Below are 17461 nucleotides of genomic sequence, written 5' to 3' on the forward strand. Positions count from 1 at the left end.
TCATACATGCATGCACTCTGCATCAGTATGTGTCACCAGATGTAAATTTTAAAATTGTGCGTGACCCTAGGTGTAATGTTTTGTTTATTATCAAAGGAATAAAAAATCTTGCCCCTTCAAGAGCAAATCTGAGAAATGGTGAGAGAGAGAGGGGGGTGAGAGAGAGAGAGAGAGAGAGAGAGAGAGACTGGGACAGAGAGGAAGACAATGAGAGACAGAGACATATATATATCTATATCTATAATACACACACACACACACACATATATATATATATATAGAGAGAGAGAGAGGGAGTGAGGGAAACGAAGACTGAGGTGATGGGGTGTACACCATTCCATCCAAACTGCCTCTGGACATGTCTCGGCATACCTGACCTCTGTGTGTGTGTGTGTGTGTGTGTGTGTGTGCGCGCAGACAAAAAAGCAATCATTTTACCAACAGAGGCAAAAAGAAACAACAGAAACAATGGACTGCAGTGCCTGCTATACATATGCAAACACAATGCGCCAAAACCCTTGGTGTTGGAATGTGCTGCCATTCTCTTTCTTCTTCTGCATCCATGGGCTTCAACTCCCACATTCACTCATGTGTCCGAGTGGGCTTTTACATGTATGATCATTCTTTTCCCACTATGTAGTCTGCCATACTCTGTTTTTGGGGGTGTGCACCTTGGGTATGTTCTTATTTTCCATAACTCACCAAATGCTGACATAGATTATAGTATCTTTAACATGCGTATTTGATCTTCTGCATGCCTACATAGACTTTGGGGGTTCAGGCACAAGCAGGCTGACCTAGGAGATTGGGAATGTCTCCACCCTAAACCCACCAGGTGCACCGAACACAGGAAACTTGGGCAAGAATCCAACGCTCTAACCATTCGGCCACCACACCTGTCTGGGCCACATCACACCTAATACTCACGTACCAGGGGCAAATAGCTAAGTTAGAAAAAGTTGTTGAACAAAATCAAAACAGTGTTTCCCTTGGACTTATTTCATAAACTTGCTTTATTTCAGCTGTACATTTTCACTCTCATTTAGTAAATTGCAGAAACTGAAAACAGATTTTTGAGCAACATATTTTTTTTTTACATAAATCATCATACTTTAGACATTCAATGATGGAATTACATTTGTCAACGACGACTGACGTATTACACTTTTTGCAGATTCATAATTTATGTGGTGTGATTACTACTTACACATTTGAAGAAATTAATAACTCATGTGTTGGGTGAATATCTTGTATTTTTATTTCTCTTTACAAAAAACGTATATAATTTCTGTAATATATCCATTTAATGATTGCCTCCCCAGGCCTGACCAGTGTGCTGGGTGTATGTGACGATCAAGCATCTGCACCTTCTAAATTTTTTTAATGACTTTTTACAACCGACGTGATGTAGCGTACAAGCATTAGTGTTCATGCTCTCACACCTCCTTAACTCTCTCCATACGAACGGTGAAAGAGACGACGTTAACAGCGTTTCACCCCAGTTACCATCATCAAAATATTGCAAGCGGAAGGCTCTTATACTGAAGAGGTGAATGTTGACAAAGAATACCACAATTCTGACGACGGAAGCTAAGGGTTGGGTCATTCAGACACCCATTGGACATCCGAGGGGTCTGTGTAGAGGAGAAGAGAGGACTGGCCGTACTGAGTGAGTTAAAACTCGACACAGATACATTCATTACTCTGCTCAAGTGCTTCTCTCCACACACATGTAAACACTCTGTCACAAGTCAAGGGCCAGCCAGGATCAAAAAAGATGCTGGTCAAAATGAAACCGATGACAAGGTTATTGTCATTCTGATCTAATTTAATATTGTCGCTCACATCCATTCATTTATCGTTGTTGCTTTTTGCCCAGCAGACCACACAGGGTTATATATATATATATATATGGAAAGAAAAAAAAAGAGAAAAAAAAGGGCACTAACATCAAAATTCTACATAAACAAACACTAATACTATCAAGACCAAGAAATCTCAAATCCATCCATGAAAATGAAATCAACAAATACAGAGTAAATGCAGTCATTTCAATAACAAATGTTGCTTTGAATGTTGACTGGCTGTATTGTGTACAACACTTCTTTAAACCAAACAAAGTTTCACAAGTTCAGATGTGAACATTCTCTTGACATTCAATACAGTTTTGCCAGTTCTGACGAGAAGAATTGTCTGACCACATGCACAGACAATCCATCGTCCACAGAACAATAATCATGCAATATTTTTTAACCCTCAAAGTGCTGGATATAATAAAACATACTTACAGAAATCATGCTTAAAACAAAGGGATAGTTTGCCTCCGCTACCTGTGCTCTGATTTGGGGCATTTGTATGCTTATCAGTAAGAATAAATAGGTAAACCTATACATTTTTGGAAAGTAGAGTGAATGAAGAATCAGATAAAAGTAAGAAAAAGGCTGTACCTTGTAAGTAGTTGGAGATATTCCACAGGATATAAACAACAAATTTTGCAAACTTGTTTTCCAAAAACGTCAACCACAATGTTTATAGGTATTTTCACATCTTTTATAGAGTCAAAATCTCAAAATTGGCATTAAACTGTGCAGAAAATGTTCTGGCTGCAGAATCATGAAATGAATATAACTGAAACAATGAAATTATAAGCACTGTATTATTTGTTTGAGACACACCCACCGACGCCACGCACGCGCACATCTACAATACTTTATGCAATCACAGGCAAAAACAGAAATAAATGTTTTCTTTTAGCTCATGTTGCTTTCAAAAGCAGCAAGAATGCTTTAAATCAAAATAATTTCCAGTTTTCTAGCTTGATTTGGTCAAGAAATCACAATAGACCCATGCCTAACCCACTTTACCACCCCTCCCCACCCCCATCACCCACCCCCCAGTTTTTGTGGCTGGAGACACAAAACTGAATGAACAACAAGCAAGCCAGCATGCCCAAGTGTCAAAATAACAAAGCCGTTTTCACCAGAATCCCTGTCAGCAAACGAATCATCACTAGTGACAAGGTCACTCATTTCCTGAGCTTTGTCAACTTCAGTGTCACTCATTGTTTACAAAAAATACGAAGATCTGGACTTCTAAACTCGGTCAAAGTTTGTGCAAACACAAGCAGGGAGGCAGTAACACCAGAACGAGGCAGTTTTACGAAGGCTGCCGAGCATAGCCGTACGATGTCGGACCTTATGTAAACAGAGCCACGATCGTGGCCCATCGCACTTTACCGGGAAAGCCACGATCGTGGGTCATCGCGCTCTCCGGGTTAAGTGTATGAGACAATCCAAGAGCATTGATGCAAAAAAAAAAGAAAAAGAAATGGTATATACTTTCATTAAAAAAATAAATAAATAAAAAAAGAAAGAAAAAAAGTTTCAATCCATGTGCATCGATGCACACAAAAAAAAGAAATGGTATATACTTTTATAAATATAAAAAAAAAAAAAGTTATGTGAAGCAGAATCAAATAATAAATGGAAAAAAGTACCTTATACTAAAGTCATATGCGCCATCTTTATACAGCTACTAAAAGCATCAATAACCCTGATTTTTATGGCCCAGCTGATCCATAAAATAAAATAAAAATCCTTATTTGCCTTTGCTAAGAGTGAAATGATATAGAGTTAGTTGTAAGTTCCCTTCCTTGCTAAACATTTCCACTGCAATTTGTTGAGATTGAAAGAAAGAATATAGAGTGAGTGAGAAGAGAGAGAGAGAGAGAGAGAGAGAGAGATCCTTGCTGAACACTTCATCTGCTATTAACTGAAATTTGGAAAAAAAAAAAAAAAAAAAAAGAAAAAAAAAAGGAGCGGCCCATCAAAACGCGCAGACTGATCCATATATGCTACACCACACCTGCTAACAACAAAAAAATAACCCCCCATTCCTCCAAAACCAAATGCACTAGTCAGTGCCTTGAGAGCCTACCATGGGTATGTATAAAACATTAACCAAAAATGAAATGAAAAAAAAACCACAAAAAAACAAATAAGTAAATACATAAAAGTACAATACACACAAAGGAAGTATTATTCACTGCTAATCACATCATCCACAATTTGTTGAGATCAGATAGAAACAAACCAACCAGCAAATCTTAAAACAGACATTTCAGTCCTTCATCTCTTTTCATCTTCAAAATAATTGTTGACTTTGAAGCTGTGAAAAAGTATAGCTGAATGGAGCAGAGACTTAGCATAAAAAAAAAAAATTACATTCCCCGATACTCGCCTCTCAAAGGGCAAAGGGGTTGGATGCCTATAAATCATAATGCAAGTGTCACTAAGCACTGTCAGCTGAAAATTCAACAAGCAAACATCAAGAAGCAACCAACAACCAAGCAGAAGAACTGCAGCCTATCAAGACTGATTAGGCTGTTCAAGACCACACCTTCCAAGGGAAACTGTGCAGCATGTAGATTGTAGGGTTGCACCCTTTGGGGTGCGGACTCTAGTATAAAAGACTGTGTGGTGTGAGTGACAAGCCATATGGATGCACAAGTGATTAATTTCCAGTTGGATGATTAAAGATGTATCCTTTCTTCTTTTCTTAAATATTTTTAATTGGGCCATTCTTGTCCATGGGTACACACAGTACTGAGCCTAGATTAGGAACAGTTCTAATAATTTTAGCAATTAAGATAGAAGGAAAACAGAACAAGTCCTATTCATTGCCAAACACAGTATCTGTACATCACTGAGATTGTAAGAAATGAAAAGGTACAGACTTTCAGTTCTTGCCAAACAATTTACCTTCCATTGTATAAATGTTCTCAAGAAGTCTACTCCCTAAACAGTTTTTGGGGAAAAAAAAAGCCACTATCAGCTAAGACATGTGAAACAGGAAAAGTAATTCAGTAAGGAGATATAATTAAAAAATATAAAGATCTGTTGAATGCACCTAGATTTCTAACACAAAAAATTATCTGATGTACAAATTCCAAAACCATGCTCCAGCCATCATGAAATCCCAGCTTCAGTGAGTTTGATACGTAGTCCAAATGAACAACACACAACTGCCAAAAGACAGTATTTTTTCTTTGAGCTGGCTGCTGGTGCAAGGAACATAGGAAGACCACTGAAATGCTTCAAGGTGAGAAACCATCACCACTGACTGCAGTACCTGGCAACTGGCTATCTGCAACAGATTTAGGAGTTTGAGGAGAGCCGTCTTCAGGACCTCAACTAGAAGCGTCAATCAAACAAAGAGAGGAGAGGAAGTCTATCATCTGCTATTGCCTGCTCAGATTGAGACCACATTTGTGTATCTGCCTCTGGGCTGCATCCTCACGTCAAGAGTCACTGATGTCTTCACTGTTCATGATGGACTTCCATGACCATGCTCTAGCCAGCCAGAAAAAAAAAGAAAGAAAAAGAAGAAAAAAAAGCACTCAAAAAAGCAAAGAACAAAATCTGAAAATAAAACTTTCTTCCACTGTGAACCTGACTACCCCACCTCCACTTACGGTGAAAGCAAGGTGGCAATTATGCCTGGCCCAGCAGTTTAGGACTTTGGCAGGGAGGCCCACAAAGGGTTAAAGCAGTAGAGATTGTGAGGTCCTCAGTGGGTTAAGCAGTACTGGCTCTCTGTAAAATACTGAGAAAACTCAGCAAGGAAACATCCAGACAAAACAGATCACACCAACATCACATTAACTGTAAGCACTGATTTGTAATACGAATACTCATCAAGTGAAATGAGCAACCAACAATACAGATATACATGTCACAAAAAAAAAGGGAAGGGAAAAATATATCACCATAATAAATACTTTGACAAACCCCTCTCCATTTTGGGGAATATGTCATATATAATTACATCATCTGGACAACCAATGAACAAAAATCAGTGCAAAAAACCATTACCACGCTATATTTTTTCTTGCCCATTTCATTCTTGATATGAGATCTTGCGTAGCTTAGTATAAGTAAAAAAAGAGCAACTTCCTTACAGCAGGAAACAGACACACACCTAAACCTTAATTTCCAAGAAATTTTGATTCTTTACCTGAGAAATTGGTTATAATCTCAAACAATTCTTGTCTAAGATATGGACATGAAAATGTCACTCTTACATTGTAAGACCTGAATTCCATTCTTTAGCTGCAGTTTGGGGAAAAGCTGGCCAAGACAAGTGTGATGCCAACAGTAATAGTGCCAAGAGCTGGTGACACATACACACAGGATGAGCGCTAATGTCAGTGGAATAGACTGGCAGTCTGCCTGGGCTAAACAGGTATCACAGGAAAAGGAGCTGGTACATGAGGTGTTCACATTATTATAAATTAATACACACATAGTTTCTTTCTTATTTTCCCTTGTCCCTTTAGACTGGCAAGTGAGCATGTGAGGGAAGAAGAAGAAGAAGAAAACAGAGCATGAACATCTTCTGCAACATGAACACTTTTAAATTTGGAATTCAAGTCTGGAGCATGCAGATCATGCTTCTAAGATCTGCAGGTAAGCAATTAATCATGCTCAGCACACACACACACACACACACACACACAAACACATTTTCCTCTCTCAGACACACTCACACATTGTGACACACACACACACACCAAATAAACAAAGAAAGGGAGACTGATACAACATTTTCCATCTGAAATGCAATACAAAACTGAACCACGCTATCCGCATGTTTCATCTGACTGCAAGTCATTGCACCCAAGACAATTTTCGCTATCCTTCAAAAGAAAAGTGTGCTTTCAACTCTATTTCCAACTTGAAACATATTCACCAGTGTGACATCCATTTCAAGATAAAATAACTTCATGCTTTTCATCTGAGTAACTATGACACCAGAAATGGGTGTGCTCAGTAACTTATCATCCATTAACAAAGCCTGAAAGAATACATCGTGGGTGGTTTATGGAAGGAAACCCATCTCCTTTTAAACCACAGATGACTTCCAAAGTTTCCACTGGCCATCAATGACACAGAATACAATGGGCCATCATCAGAATAAATAAACAAGAAAAACAAACAAAAAAACAAGAATGAGACCGAGTGTTTATACATTCTCACTTTTTTCACACAGAGTGTGTTATATATCAAGATTTTAGGTCAATGAATGACACAAAGTTTTGTTTTTTTTTTCCTTTTACTTCTTTTCTTTCTGCTTTCAAATCACAGGGGCAAGGAACAATACAATCGTCCAGCAAAACACGTGATGTTCAATATCAATCTTCAAACAGGATGGGATTTTTCAAGCTTAACATACCACTTCACTTACACGTGATAGTCTGGGTAATTCGCCTCATGGATGACACAGTCACTGAGGTCCAGTGTGATGCACATAGTAAACATGTGTGAAAGAAAAAATGACAACACTGGGGTGGTGCCCATAGCTCCCTATAATGCACAAACATGCATCCTTCACTCGCTAAAAGTGTACACTAAAGGTGGCCTGGGTATCCCTGGCTTTACTCTGAACACAAATCCATTTTGAGAGATACTATGCGGACATGCCACTGCTCTCTGCAAGGAGAGCTGATAGTTATCCATGCGGACATCCAGTGGCGGGAAAGTTACACTGTTAACACAATACTGACAACCCCAGTAGCTTCAGACCATAATGTGTGCCACATAAATAAAGTCAGGCAATCAAAAATTCAAAGTACGAAAAATGGTGTTCTCATCAATCATAAATGGCTTGCTGAACAAATAAAAATTCAAAGCATGAAACAAAGTGCTCTTATAAATCATCAATGGCCTGCTGAATAATAAAAAATATTGAAAAAAAAACCCCCCACCCCAAAACACATGCACAAAAATGAAAGTGTTGATCATCAGACAGAACTGGCCAGTTGTGACTGACCAGCATTTGGAATGGTCACTGTGAGATCATCACCAACACCTCCACACACAAAAGCAAGAGCTCACCAAGCATGGCTGCGAACCACCACCCTCCACTCCTCTCCAACCCACCCTTGCCACACGGCTCAGATGTGTCACAGACGTACAACTCTGCACCGACTGCCACACCCTCTGCTCTCTTCAGCACAAGAAATGTGAGCACAACTCTCAAACGATATTTCAAAACGCCTAGTCTTTGGGCCTTTTTAAGTGGGAATGTCTCCTGGTAGTTCAGCAATGGACCGTGTCTGCTCAGCGGGAATCTCACCCTCCATCATCTTGGCCCGGCAAGCAAACCATGTACTGCACAGCAGACAGGCCCCCGCCATGAAACCAAACGCCTGAAACAAATCATATAAATACTATGAAAAGAGAAGAGAGGCACTCAGTTGAATACTGTTCCATTTAGTTTCAGGGAGGTGTCAAGCTGTGCAGACTAATGCAAACACATGAAATAAAAAGGTCCAAGTTAAAGCTACCTTACATCATATCAAATGCAATAAAAAAAATTTTTAAAAAGAAAAAAAAAGAAGAAAAGGAAACAGACTTGACCTTGGTCAGATCTTAAGAGTCTACAAAATTCTAAAACAATATACGTGGAGATATATATGAAAAACAGTTATAATGAACATGAAATAAAACAAAATTATATGACCGACCAACGAAGTTAACATGGGTAGATAAATAGAAATAGTTAAATTAAAAAAAAAAATTTTTTTAATGCTAAACAGAGCTTTAGACTGGTGAGGTTAACCAGGGGACACAATCCCTGGCAGCAGGAACTGAAGGACCTGAATGTGAAGGTCATGGGCTACACACACTGAGCAACAAGATAGAGGTATTTATTCATTTTTTGTTGCTTACAGCCCAGCAAACCAAACAGGGTCACAGAGCTGACAAAATAAACAACTATTTCATGACTACACTGCAAGACAGCAGAGACTAAAACCCCAAAATGTGAAGCTGAGGAAAAACAACAACCAAAAACACCCTCTGAGTTCCATTTGTATTCATTTGATTCTGTTAACTCACTCGGGACGACAAGTTTTCTCCCTTCCTTTTCCCCACAGATGGCCCATTTGTAAGGGTTAGGAAAAAAATTACAAAAAATACAAAATACTGTGTAAGAAAATGAAACTTTCAGAACTGGTTTATTACGTGTTGAGCTATTATATGTAAAAAAAATCAAATTTCTCATCTTATTTTTACAGTTTTGCCATATGTAGAAAATACTGCCAATTTTTCACCCCGAATCACCATACCCATGCTCGCTTTCTGCATTAAATTCGCTTTCTTCTTCGTCATCATCCACCTCTTCAATGTCCGACCCTTCAGTTTGTAGCATTTCAAGTACTTCGGCAACCCTAAAACATTGCCGTCACTGCCTTGTTCGCTTCACAACATTCCGAGAAGAGGCCGCTTTGCTAACAGGCTGGCACGCGAGCAGACGACCGGTCAGTGACTTTTTCAGCCTGTGTGCGAGACAGGCCACACATCCCATATTAACCAATCATACTGTTCGATTGTGGAGTGACCCAGAATAGCGCACTCTGCTTGGCTAATCACAAAATCACGTGTACAGCGCATGATGGAATTTTACTTTCGGAGAATGCTATTCCATTCCTTCGTCCGAAACCGAAAACGTTTTGTGAAGGAATGCTCCCTTCGTCCAGAAAGAGTTAAGCAAAATTGTGATCTGATGATTACACACACACACACTACAAAAAACAAACACTAATAACTAAAATATCACTCAACATGAACAGCAGCAGAATTACAGACCAAAAGTAACCATGGCTTTAAAATAATCCATCCAGCCCTGCCTTACCAGTGCAGCCTCCATGCTGTGGAAGACCAGTCCAGCCTCCTTGATAGCCGTAGAGTTGCCCAGCTTGGTCAGAGACACACCCAGAATCACAGAGGACAGCAACACCAGTGTGCTCAGTAACCCGCACATCGGCAGATCCTGTGCACACAGTGATGTGTTTTTGTTTCTTTCTCATTGTGTTCTACATCACAGAGGAGGTGCAGGGTAATGTGTGTGTGTGTGTCTGGGTGTGTGTGTGTTGGAGCTCATGTATGTTTATATGAATTTGACTGTGCTTTCATATCTGTGAAACTGCATGTTTGGTGCATATCTGTTATGCATGTGTGGGTGTATGTGTGAATGTGTGTCTTCATGTTTTACATTTATTTGCTTATTTATCATCATTGTTGTCTTATTTATTTATTTATTTATTTATTATTATTATTATTACTACTACCTTTTTATATATTATAATTATTATTTATTTATTTATGTAAGCTTACCTATTATTTTTTTTTCTTTTTTTTTTCTTTTTTTTTCTCAAGGCCTGGGTTACGCTGCTGGTCAGGCATCTGCTTGGCAGATGTGGTGTAGCGTATATGGATTTGTCCGAACGCAGTGACGCCTCCTTGAGCTACTGAAACTGAAACTCTACATCACAGTGCCATAAAGCCTTCAATGAGCCCCTGTCCATTACTCAGTCTGTCTGTAAGTGTTTTGTTTTTGGGGTGATGAAGATGCTGCTATGGGAGTCCTTTTCGGTTTGGGTCTCCTTGACAAGTCTGTCCTCTCATAATATTATACAGCATTGCATCAACCAGGATGAGATGTCTATGACAGTTACGCACATACACATAATGTATATATACACCTCTTCATGCACTGAGCAAACAAAAGGACTGAAAATAGAGAGAACAAATAACAGACCTCATAAAAGATGTTGACACGACCATTTCATGCCCATGAGGTAAAAGAAACCATGATAGAGTTATTTTAACATTATGTCACTATTAATAGAAGAAATTTAATATCCCCCCACCCCCACCCCCCCCCCCCCAAAAAATTCATATAAATATTTTCATGTGATATTCTAGACTAAAGAATTCCACAAATAAACAAAAACTTCTGTTTATCAATACGATGTTATATCAAATAATTAATACTAAACACAACAAGAGCATTCATCATGCTGACCAAAAAAAGAAAAAAAAAAAAGAAAAAGAAAAAAGACAAAAAAGACAATAAGCATGATAGTTAATACTAAAAAAGACAGCAAGACCAACATGTTATTTTAATTTTTGTCAAAATTTCTGCAATGACATCAAACATCACAACTGTTGCATCACACACGATATAATTCATGATGCACAACTTATTTTGGCAATAAGTCCCATCAACCTGTTGAGCAGAAGTTTCAAACAGAGTACGATGGGGTGGGTGCAATAGCCAAATAGTTCAAGCGTTGGACTATCAATCTGATGGTCACGGGTTCAAATCTTGTTAACGGTGCCTGGTGGGTAAAGGGTGGAGATTTTTCTGATCTCCCAGGTCAACATATGTGCAGACCTGCTAGTGCCTGAACCCCCTTCGTGTGTACATGCAAGCAGAAGATCAAATACACACGTTAAAGATCCTGTAATCCATATCAGCGTTTGGTGGGTTATGGAAACAAGAATATACACAGCATGCACTACCCTGAAAGCAGAGTATGGCTGCCTACATGGCAGGGTAAAAATGGTCATACACGTAAAAGTCCACTCGTGTACATATGACTGAACGTGGGAGTTGCAGCCCATGAATGAAGAAGAAGAAGAAGAAACAGAGGACATCTTACACACATTACTAAATATACATGCTTGTGTTTTAATACCCAGTGCATGGTTCAACTGTAGTCAACACAGCAACTTACAATCTTTGGTGGAATGAGCGGCTTGTTGAGCACAATAATTGCAGCATTGATGGAAAGGAAGATGACGCTAATGATAGCCATAGCTATGAAGAAGTTGATGTTGTTCACTACATTGAAGTCACTTCGGTTCAGATCTTGATAGGAGATGGACTTGCTGCTCCATCCAGCTGCTGTGCTCAGGGCAAGTAATGCAAACAGCTGAAATAAGAAAAATCAGATGATGTTCTGGACTGGTGATTCTAGAAGCAATATCATGAAGGTCTTACTTTTTTTTTTTAAAGTTTGTTTTAAAAGAAGACTTGCTTAGTTGTCAATAAAGTATATTATTCAAACTTTCCATGCTTCAGTCAACACTCAGCAACAGAAAATGCTGACGGTCTCATTTAAAGCTTGCTGTGGCATATCCATCTTTCATATGATAATGAAATGGGTATGTTCATGATCTACAATATATATGTCTGTTTTCATTGTATTTGAAGGAAAGAAAAAGCTGCTGATCTACAGTTATAACAACCTTCAATGCTATCGTGCTTGGCTTGAAATGCAGTTGCAAATAATTAAAAAATCCCTAAATTCTACTTTCCTGATCAAAGATGTCAGTTTGCTGATGAGTTGCACTGCTGTGGTCTTCCAAAATTTGCTATCACTCAACAAATGCGCTCAAGTTAATAAGAAAAAAAGATTATAATGGGTAAATCAGCTGGTCAATAAATACTACCAGCCAAGTATACTAAAATTCAATATGGTATGACTACCAACAGCACAGCTGAGACTGTTCTGACTGTATGAATAACTACTAAAATATCAGATATAATTATGATACACGATATATGATATGATAGGATATGGATACTTATAATTTATACAGCACCTATCACTGGTCAGTCCAGGGTCTAAACGCTTTATAAACACAGACTCATATGCACAACAGACTGCCTGCTTGGGTAGAGCCGACTGACAGCTGCTATAGGGTGCTCATCTTTATTCCCTGTGTCTTTCAATCAGATTTCAGTCATGCAAACACACACACTCACAGAGACATGTAACATTTTATGTGAATGACCACTTTATTTATCTACTCCACCATGTTGGCATTCATATTATCTTTTTGGTGTGTGCATGCTGGGTATGTTATTTAGTCTTATAACTTCCAATTTTATTTTATCACGAGAGGATCTGTCTTCATGGGCTGACACCAGCAAACTGGTCAATGGAGCGCTTTGACTGCCTCAAGCATCCAATGACACAGGAGCATCTAAGTAAGTCTTGTCTTCATGGTCACATTCACAGAATTCGGTCATCCAGCTTCTGAGGGTTTTTTATGTGAAAAAAAAAGAAAAAAAAAAAGCTATGTTCTTGCCAAGCAAGTCATGTCGTGATCATTAATTTTGTGTAAATCTGTTGTGGAATGAAGGAGTGAGGTGAATGGAGCAGGGAAAGAAAAAAAAAATACAGCTGTTTGAAGAAGCACACAGGAATATCTTTTACCTCAAACTATCAAAGATATATTTAGATGCATACATGTTTGAATAAATGGTAGAAGATTCCAGAAGGCTGGCAGCTGTAGCCAGATATTGAGATAACCATATTTCTGAAGGGAAAACACATTGTTTATTATTTAGTACATGTATCTATTCAGTCTCTGATAATCACATAACTTTGAGAACTGCTTGTGCTCTGCAAAAAAAATCATCTATAGGGGGCAAAGGAGATAGGGAGATGTAATATTTAACTGAAAAGCAAGCGTTTAGCAAAGAAACAATTAATCTTATCCCCCCCCCCCAACCCCCTCCCAATGAAATGTTCGCACTTAAGCAGTCTGCAGAAAAATCAGTGCTCTGTACCCCTCAAGAAATGATAACAAAACCCTATTTATCAAAATCAATGAATTAAAAGGGAAAAAAAATCACTGACATGAATACACTTAATAAATAACTGTCTCTGTATGAGTAAACCAACAGGCTCAACACTCTTCTCACCCACAAGAATGTAAGGTCATCAAGTTACCTGATAATCCTGAGACGGTCAACATTTAGATCTTTGTGCCAACATTTTAAATTTCAATGATATTGCTTTTTACAATTTTAGAGTACTTCCCCTTGTTGTAGCAAACTCAGTTCCTGGATACAAATGAGTAATTCCCCTTACCGCAGGAAAACAGCTCCTGGATAAATATGAACATATTCATATACACTTATTTCCTGATTTCATCTAGACTAAAACAACAAGCACATGGAGCCACAAAACGTTCTACAAATCCAGGATATCATGGCAACATTTAGAAAACATATTTTAGCCATGACTACAATAAAATGTGGTGGCATGTTTATAGCTCGTTTCATGTTTAGTTTCAGTTTCAAGCATGTGTCAAAGCATGTGGACTGATCCATTTACACTTCACAACTGCTTGAAAATAGAAAAAGAAAAAGGAGAGGCAGATGCTTGACCTACATATATACACTGGATTCTTTTTCATTCATAAAACATTAGCATACGCTGATAAAACAACGTGTGTAACCTTATAGAGTGTATGTTCTGGATTCAGATGCACACATCTCAAAACATCTTGTGAACATCATGGACACGAAACACATACGATAAACACTTGATAAACACACTAGCAATTTATCCAAGCTTCAAATACAAGATCACTTAAATCGATGATGTCACAAAACCAATACTATTATTGTATTGACAAATACTTTACAATATTTGTTCCTATTTTTTTGTTAATAGCTTAACGTAGTTTTAAAGTTATCTGGTCTTAAAGATATGGATATGGCTTTCACTGCCCATAAGAAGTTATATAACAGATTTTGCATATTCACGGAATGCCAACCGCTGTTATTTAAGGCATGGTGATTCTCTAGCAGAAGATTTTTTAACATGGATATTTTGTAAACAAATAAGTAAAACACACATCAATAAACAAGTCATGAAATATACTACACTCACATATTCTTATCAGCTGGTTGCAATATTAATGAAATAGTTTCATGTGGATACGGATATCATAATAACAGAGACAGCCTTACCAATTCAATCAAACGAATCGCATTTGCAGGGACAAGAAATCGTCTTGGATTGAAGGCTGCCATTTTTAAACAATGCCAATGTTATCTTATTCTCGTATCAACTGTTTGAAACAGATAACTAACATGTATTGATACTGTGCTGGTACAATAAAACACGATTTGCTGTGGATGTCAATAATATTGTAAATAGCTTTATGTTAAATAAATCTTATAAGTGAAACTGTTCACTTAATACGAAACTTATTTAGGGCTGGCTGTCAGAGAGAAAACCAGAACGAGGCAGTTGCTAACATTCCAGCGAAGTGCGCGTCTGTGTGAACCGCGAGGCGACGTTTTGACTTGCAGATTTCTTTACAGAAACCAAGAAACAAAGCTTTATCAAACAGAGATTACGATGCAATTGAAGCATCTATCGACGCTGCTTCCTCCTCAGGTACTGACTTCAATTTTGGATATCTGACAAAAATAATCGTTGCTATCGCCAACTGATATTATTGTGATCAACTGAGGGTCGTGGTATGTGTTATGTTTTTGTGAATCTGATCATTGCTGTTCTTGAATACTTAGAGGTAAATAATTTTGTCATTAAACTATATTGTACACATACTTTTTCAGTCAGACATAGTGTGGTCTGTGTCAAGAGGTGGCTTTTAAATAATTTTTTTCCACTCTGCCTTCCAGAAATAAGTGGGAAAATTAGGAATTTAACAATTCATTCATCTTAACAAAACATTTCCAGCTGTCCCAAGGTAATTAATGCTTTATCTAACAATGCATTTGTTTTACAATGTACCACTACTGGAATGTTATTGGAATGTGCTTCCAATATACTGTACAATTTGGGGGGAAAGACCGAAAATGATGATAGATTTAGTGACCAGTTATATAGTATTGTAGTCTTCATCAGTTAATAATGAATATAATTGATGAAGATCTAGTTAGCATAAAATATTTCAAGCTGACTTATACATAATACAGATATGACCACCGTATTCAAATCTACAAAAGTTTGCTAATCTACCCAATTTACATATCTATTTTGTCATAAAATGATATGTTTATTTTATTGTGAATTTTGTCTGTCAGTTAAACGAAAGTATTATGGAAAATGTGTGCCTGACTTGTATTGTTTATCAGCCTTGCAATGTTGTATTCCAAACAGATGATTGTTGTTGTGTCTTCATGGCAAAGGATGAATCAGAATGGTCTTTCGCCAGAGAGTAGTTTAAAAAGAGTTAATTCTTAGAATTCTTGTAATTCCTTTGATGAATGTAGCCAAACCATTTATATTTATGTCCACCTATGCAGTGATGCACCAAGAGGTGATCACTGCTCTTTAAGCAAGTTTCAAGAACCATGCACTGTTAATTCCTGCTCTCTCCAGGCAGCACATATGAAATCTGTCAGTTTCTCCATTGTAAAAATCTCAGTCTAGATCTTACTCTGATAAACAAGTCTACTTACAGATATGTGGTACAGTCATAACATGTACATTGCACAACAGTATACTAACATTTTCTTCCATCTTCTTCACTCCATTAACTCTGTGAAGAGTTATTGGAGCACTGCACTGAAGAACTGTTCACCAGACTCTTCCAGCTTTGTTGGTTACATTTCAAAACCTTTTGCAGACACTTTTTTTAAAATGCAAGATTTTACTTTTCGCAGGAGGGAGCAGCCAAGATCTGTGCCCTGGCATTTTCAGCCAACAACCAAAAGCTGGCAGTGTGCACATCAGACAGAGTGGTGCTGCTTTTTGATGAACAAGGAGAGAAACGGGACAAGTTTTCCCTGAAGCCAGCTGACTCCAAGGTAAAACAGCTACTTGAAATGAAATCAGTTGTGCTAAAAGAAACAAGGATTAAATGTGTGTCCTGACTTTGCTGAATACATTTGACAGGACCAGCATCTTTGCGGGGGTATATTTTCTCGTTGGGCATATTAAAAGTGAAGAAATGGTTTGATGATATTGTCATTGTTTTGACATTATCTTCATCATTATCACAAATTTGTCTTGAATTTATGTTTGATATTTTTGGTTGGTGCTTATAACCAGAGAGTTTGAGTGGTTTACGTCCAGATTAAAACAAACATTTGTTTTATTTATTCCATTCCTGATAGTCACATGTATCATCAGCATTATGAAAATCATACATAATAAAGTTTTTTGTATTATATTTTCAGTATGGAAAGAAGAGCTACACAGTCAAAGGGTTGGCTTTCTCAGCGGATTCAACCAAAGTGGCTGTTGGACAGACTGACAACATCATTTATGTCTACAAGATTGGAGAGGACTGGTTTGTGTTCTCTTTCTGTTGTGCCATTCTTTTATATTGAAAGATAATGATAACAATGAAAAATAGTAGTGGTGATAAAAAGGAGGGGGAAACAAAGTATTGTGCATTCACGTTGGGTCAGTGATATGTGATGATTATATTCATGTACATAAGTCTTTTTAGATTTAAAAAAAAACAACCATTCATGTCAGTGCTAATTGGTGATTATATACATGGTATGTACATAACTCTTTTTAGATTAAAAAAGAATCGATCTTTCAAGTGTTATGCCCTGGAATGCATTCTGTGGTCAGCATATGAATATTAGATACATACACACTCACATACACATACACACACACACCACACACACACACATATGCCACATGCACACACTGTATGTCTTGGCTGTAGTTTTGGTCTTGCAGTATCCGAGAAGACAAGTATGTTAATGTTGTGTAGCCTATATATATATATATATATATATATATATATATATGTATGTATGTATGTATGTATGTGTTGATAATTCTTTGGATATGCTTAGTATATTGCAGGAACATGTC

General features: G+C 37.7%; 2 protein-coding genes across 2 annotated transcripts in view; one reads left to right on the forward strand and one right to left on the reverse strand.

Moving 5' to 3' along the window:
* Positions 1-1022: 1022 nt before the first annotated feature.
* LOC143280159 (uncharacterized) lies at positions 1023-14693 on the reverse strand. Its single transcript, XM_076584743.1, has 4 exons — positions 14620-14693; positions 11585-11782; positions 9697-9834; positions 1023-8209 (listed from the first exon to the last, which is right to left on the reverse strand). The coding sequence occupies exons 1-4, from the start codon at positions 14680-14682 to the stop codon at positions 8075-8077; spliced, it is 534 nt and encodes a 177-aa protein (XP_076440858.1). The 5' UTR covers positions 14683-14693; the 3' UTR covers positions 1023-8074.
* A 218-nt stretch (positions 14694-14911) lies between these two features.
* LOC143280392 (intraflagellar transport protein 172 homolog) overlaps positions 14912-17461 on the forward strand; it is a 50609-nt gene continuing 48059 nt past the window's right edge. Inside the window, exons 1-3 of the mRNA XM_076585025.1 lie at positions 14912-15052; positions 16288-16431; positions 16804-16916. Coding sequence (XP_076441140.1) covers positions 15014-15052; positions 16288-16431; positions 16804-16916 — 296 coding nt within the window. The 5' untranslated portion in view covers positions 14912-15013. The remainder of the gene's footprint in view (positions 15053-16287; positions 16432-16803; positions 16917-17461) is intronic.

The sequence above is a fragment of the Babylonia areolata genome, chromosome 3 (genome assembly GCF_041734735.1).
Source record: "Babylonia areolata isolate BAREFJ2019XMU chromosome 3, ASM4173473v1, whole genome shotgun sequence".
Lineage (NCBI taxonomy): Eukaryota > Metazoa > Mollusca > Gastropoda > Neogastropoda > Buccinidae > Babylonia > Babylonia areolata.